The sequence below is a fragment of the Mustela lutreola genome, chromosome 10, assembly GCF_030435805.1.
Source record: "Mustela lutreola isolate mMusLut2 chromosome 10, mMusLut2.pri, whole genome shotgun sequence".
In the NCBI taxonomy this organism is placed as follows: domain Eukaryota; kingdom Metazoa; phylum Chordata; class Mammalia; order Carnivora; family Mustelidae; genus Mustela; species Mustela lutreola.
Window position 1 is genome coordinate 55,548,474 of NC_081299.1, and position 5,066 is coordinate 55,553,539.

The window sequence follows — 5,066 nt, forward strand, 5'->3', positions numbered from 1 at the left end:
TAGTGACATACTTGCCTTATGAAAGGAAGCTTAGGGCGTATCGAGAGTATTTTAAGTTTAGACGTGTGTGGATGTCAGACATTTGTCTCTTAGCTGGTGCGGTGCATAAGGATCCTCCTTTGGGAAAAGCTCTCTGAGAAAGGTGAATCTGCAAGGCTAGGATACACACATGTGGTAACCAGCTCCTCGCGAACATGGTTTTCCAGAGTTACCCTCAGCAGGTGGGAAGGCTTTCTGCTTTGTGTGGAAAAGATTCCAACTTGGTTCCGTGCCATCACCAAACACAAATGTGTTGATTTTTCTTTTTTGAGCTTCCAACCCTTGCAACCTTCCAAAAATAAATCAAACCAGCCATCAGGGCACCGAAATAATACTACCACTAATAAGCAGCTTTGCCTAGACTTACACAAACAACACTTCTGAGGTAAACTTTGCCCCAGAGGTCTGAAACACTCTTTTTATGTAACCTGCTTACTAATAATTACTAGACTTGGGTGCATTCGCCCTGGAAATACATTTTAATAGCAACCCCTAAAAACAAAGGACATGAAACTACCATAAAAAATGTGCACCAACTAGAAAAACACTTGGCAGCCTGCTCCGGCCTCAAGTGGAAGACACCCCCTCTCCCCCGCCGCGGCGAAGACCCCCCACCTTCCTACCCGCCACTCCAACAGGGTAAGGGTCTGCTCGCGACCCCGCCCTCCGCGATCCCTGCACCGCCCCCGCCCCCTAAACTCGCCTTCCGCCTGGCTCCACCCCCTTCCGCTCCTCTCCCCACGGTTCCAGGGGCTAGGGTCAAATTGTCGGCTCAGGCTTATTTGCATAACCCAATGGCTGTGTATATGCAAATGAGGCGGGTGGTGGTTGGCTGGAGGTTAGCCGGATAACTCCGGCGAGCGGGGCCTTTGTCCTTCAGTGGCTGTGAAGCAGCTGCCGGTAGGGAGGCGAGGGGTGGCGGCGGGCGAGCGTGTGGGGCGGGAGGACCGGCTGGACGACGCTGAGGCGGCGGGCGCTGGAGGAACCTGTGAGGGAGTGCAGAGAGCAGGCGCCCGAGCGCCCACAGTGGCAGGAGCAGCCGGCACGCCGCTCTCTCTCTGTGGGGGACCCGCAGTTGCAATATGACTTTGGAGGAATTCTCGGCTGGAGAGCAGAAGACTGAAAGGTAAGGCGGCCGGAGCCTCTCCCGGAACTCCTTCTCGCCCACTGCGCGCACCGCAGCGCGTCCCGGCTGTGCAAGGTTTGCCGGCGAGCGAGCGGCTGAAAGTTTGCAGAGGCACCTCCCGCCCGTCTCTCTTGGGAACCTTCCCAGAGGCGCGGGTGGACGGAAGGAGCGTGCCCCCTAACCCGGCCGAGCCCCTCTGGGCCTCGGCAAAGGGCAGAAGGCACCGTCCCTGCCCCCTGCGGCCCCTGCGGCTGGCAGCCTGTGGCTGCGCCCAGCGCCAGGGACTGACTGGCAGCGCCCGCGGGGGAGGGTGGCGGGTGGCCCTGTCGGGGCTTTTCGCAGGCCTCCTGGCCTCTGGGCTTGCGAGGGGTCACGGGGGTGCGGGGTGCGGGTGACTGGGCCGGGGGAGGCTTGGCGTTTGCAGAAACCCAGCGGCGCGGCGGCGCACGGACTCGGGAGGAAGGGTCGCGGTGCCGGGTGAGGGGGCGGCGATGGCCCCGAAGGGACCTGGGCTGACGGGACCCCTTTTGCTCTCGTTCGCGGATAGGATGGATAAGGTGGGCGATGCCCTCGAGGAAGTGCTCAGCAAAGCCCTGAGTCAGCGCACCATCACCGTCGGGGTGTACGAGGCGGCCAAGCTGCTCAACGTGTAAGTGGGGCCCTCTCGCGTCTCCCGTGGCTCCCCTTCCCGCCCCAGCCCGGAGGCGACGTCGCGGAGAACCCCTCGCCCTGCCGCGCAGTTTCCTGAGGCTTCCCATCTGCCTCTCGGCCCCCTGCCCCGGAGGTGGGGTGCGGGGAGCGAGCAGGCCGGGGCGCGACCTCGGGGCCCTGGCGAGTGTTGCGGGCGTCTACGCAGACGGTTGGTGCCTCTGCGCTCACCCGCCCCTCCCGCTGCCTTCAGCGACCCCGATAACGTGGTGCTGTGTCTGCTGGCTGCGGACGAGGACGACGACAGGGATGTGGCTCTGCAGATCCACTTCACCCTGATCCAGGCGTTCTGCTGCGAGAACGACATCAACATCCTGCGCGTCAGCAACCCGGGCCGACTGGCCGAGCTCCTGCTCCTGGAGACGGACGCCAGCCCAGCCTCGAGCGAGGGCGCTGAGCAGCCCCCGGACCTGCACTGCGTCCTGGTGACGGTAAGCGAAAGGGGTCTGCAGGCCCATCCCAGTTAAGAGTCCTGGAGGGAAGTGAGCCGAGGGTTGAGAGTCGCCTGACTGCAGATCTGCAGTGAGGGGGAGCGCTGGAGCGTGGCTGCCTTTGCTCCATTAGAGCGTGGCTGGACTTTCAGCCGAGATGTGCTGGTTTCATCATCAGGATTTTCTCTGGTACAGAACATGTCTAAGCACGTTGGAGGCTGCCAGCAGCGGAAGAGATCCTTGTGAGTCAGCACTGTCAGCCCAGCTACTCCCTACCTACATCTGCACTACCTCCCGTGACTAATTCCTTTAGTAGGGCAGATTAGATAAAGCCAAATAAATTCCTGGCTCACCCTCATTAAGGAGTCAGTCAGCTTCATTCTCCACCACTCAAAGTTAAAAATAGAAATGGTGTAGGAGACAGACCTTATTAATTCCCTAGAAATACATTAAGAGGGTGGAGTGAGAATTTTTTCTTTGCAATTGTGCCTTTTTTAATGGACACTTTTTTTCTGATAAAAGCCTTTGATAGGTAAATTACTTGTGTTTCCAAAGGTAAATGTGATAGCCTTGTCTTTTACAGTTCACTACCTTTTGGCTGGTCTAGTTAAGTGGCAGCCCAATCATTTTGCTACTCCGGAAAATTACTACTCTGTCTTTAGGGAGGATATCAAGTGGCAGCTTTTGTTAACTGTTACGTAGCTCTCATCTCACTGTACACAGAGCATGGAAATATGTCTCAGAGCTGTTTCACTCAGGTGTCTTACACAGGACAAACCTGTGAATGATACTGTCATGCAAAACTAAGTAAGTCTCATGCAACCATATGTATATGGTTCGGAGGGTTGCATGTGTTCATCCTTTCAGAGTATGGGTTAGTGGAGAATTACCCTTAATGATTCTGCAGGAAACCAGCTACCTAGAAGAAAGTTTATTTTTTACGGTTGTAACTAGTCTGTATGTCACACAGCCAAAGTAAAGAATGTTCAAGAGGAAGTTGTTTTCCTCTTGACATGAGTGTCATTATTAGCAGATGCTGATTTTTTTAAATAGTAAATTTATTTTCCTCATTTTGTTTCCAGAATCCACATTCATCACAGTGGAAGGATCCTGCCCTAAGTCAACTTATTTGTTTTTGCCGGGAAAGTCGCTACATGGATCAGTGGGTTCCAGTGATTAATCTCCCTGAACGGTGATGGCATCTGAATGAAAATAACTGAACCAAATTGCACTGAAGTTTTGAAATACCTTTGTAGTTACTCAAGCAGTTACTCCCTACACTGATGCAAGGATTACAGAAACTGATGTCAAGGGGCTGAGTGAGTTCAACTACATGTTCCGGGGGCCAGAGCAAGATGACTCTGCAGATGGAAAGAGGTGAAAATGAAGAAGGAAGGTGTGTTGCAACAAATACAAGTCAAAAGGAACAAAAAATTACAAAGAACCATGCAGGAAGGAAAACAAACTATGTATTAATTTAGGATGGTTGAGTTACATTTACATAAACCAAATGTGCTTTGTTAAAGTTCAAATGTGCTGCAGTAGTTTGGGTATTTTTGGTTTATATGCCCTCAAGTAAAAGAAAAGCAGAAAGGGTTAATCATATTTTAAAACCATATTTTATTGTATTTTGATGAGATGTTAAATTCTCAAAGTTTTATTATAAATTGTACTAAGTTATTTTATGACATGAAAAGTTATTTATGCTATAAATTTTTTGAAACACAATACCTACAATAAACTGGTATGGAATAATTGCATCATTTCTTAATGTGTGCTTTTGTTTCTTTTAACTTGGAATGTATCTTAAATTTTTTTATATGGAAAAATTAAAAACCCTTCTGAAATCATGTATCTACAGTATATGTGTCTATCTCTCTATATAGGTAGAGACCTGCATGTGTCATGTATCTGTTTTTTCCACTTTTATGCATTTGGGCTGGACATGGCATAATTTTATTTCTTAGTCTTTATTTAAACAGACATCTTACTGTGCCTTACTCTACACTATGTCCAAAGTCCAAAAGCCAAAGCTCATTTAAGAAGCGTTGGGGTTGCAGTTCAGGAAAGAAGTGTTTGAGATTTCACTTGCAACATTGGAATAATTACCATGCAGTGACATTAATGTCATAGTAAGAATATATGCAGAATGCTAAGGAAGCAAAAGTGACCAAAGTTACCTGCAAGAGCAGGTCATTTTTACATGGTCTTCGAACTCAGGTTTCACTTCCCCAGCTAGAGAGGAAAAGGATGTTGCTGGCAGTGACCCTGGTTTGTGCAAAGGCGGGTTCCCTGAAAGACCCACCCTGGTTCAGGGAACAAAGGGTGATTCTGTGTGCCTCTGGGGTGGAAGAGAAGGGAGAGATAAGGTGAAAAAAGGGGGTGGGGATTAGGCCCAGACTCTGAAGGGCATTAGGGCTTCCTTCTGTAAACTCTGGGGATTCGGCAGAGGCCTTCACAAGGGGAGTGACGTGATCAGTGTTCTGGGAAGATAACTTCAGGACCCATGAAAGAGAGATTACTGGGATAAGAGGCTGGAGGTGACGCCAATCAGGAAGTGACTGGACCAGGCCAAGGCTGTGCAGTTTGCAGACCATGTTTAAGGAACAAACAGGGAAGTGGCCTGGCAAAGAACTCCCGTGCCCCTCTTCTCTCTAGAGCTGTATGTCTTCCAGCTGCACGTTTCCGCTGTGGTTTCAAGGGGTCTGGTTGGATTCGATGAGAGATGGAAGAAAAGAGCAAAAATGAAAGGCTTTAGCAGA

General features: G+C 50.7%; 1 protein-coding gene across 1 annotated transcript; it reads left to right on the plus strand.

Moving 5' to 3' along the window:
• The first annotated feature begins 907 nt into the window (after positions 1-907).
• Positions 908-4,064, plus strand: GADD45A (growth arrest and DNA damage inducible alpha). The gene is made up of 4 exons (XM_059137218.1): positions 908-1,165; positions 1,713-1,814; positions 2,067-2,304; positions 3,387-4,064. The coding sequence occupies exons 1-4, from the start codon at positions 1,122-1,124 to the stop codon at positions 3,498-3,500; spliced, it is 498 nt and encodes a 165-aa protein (XP_058993201.1). The 5' UTR covers positions 908-1,121; the 3' UTR covers positions 3,501-4,064.
• The last annotated feature ends 1,002 nt before the right edge of the window (positions 4,065-5,066 follow it).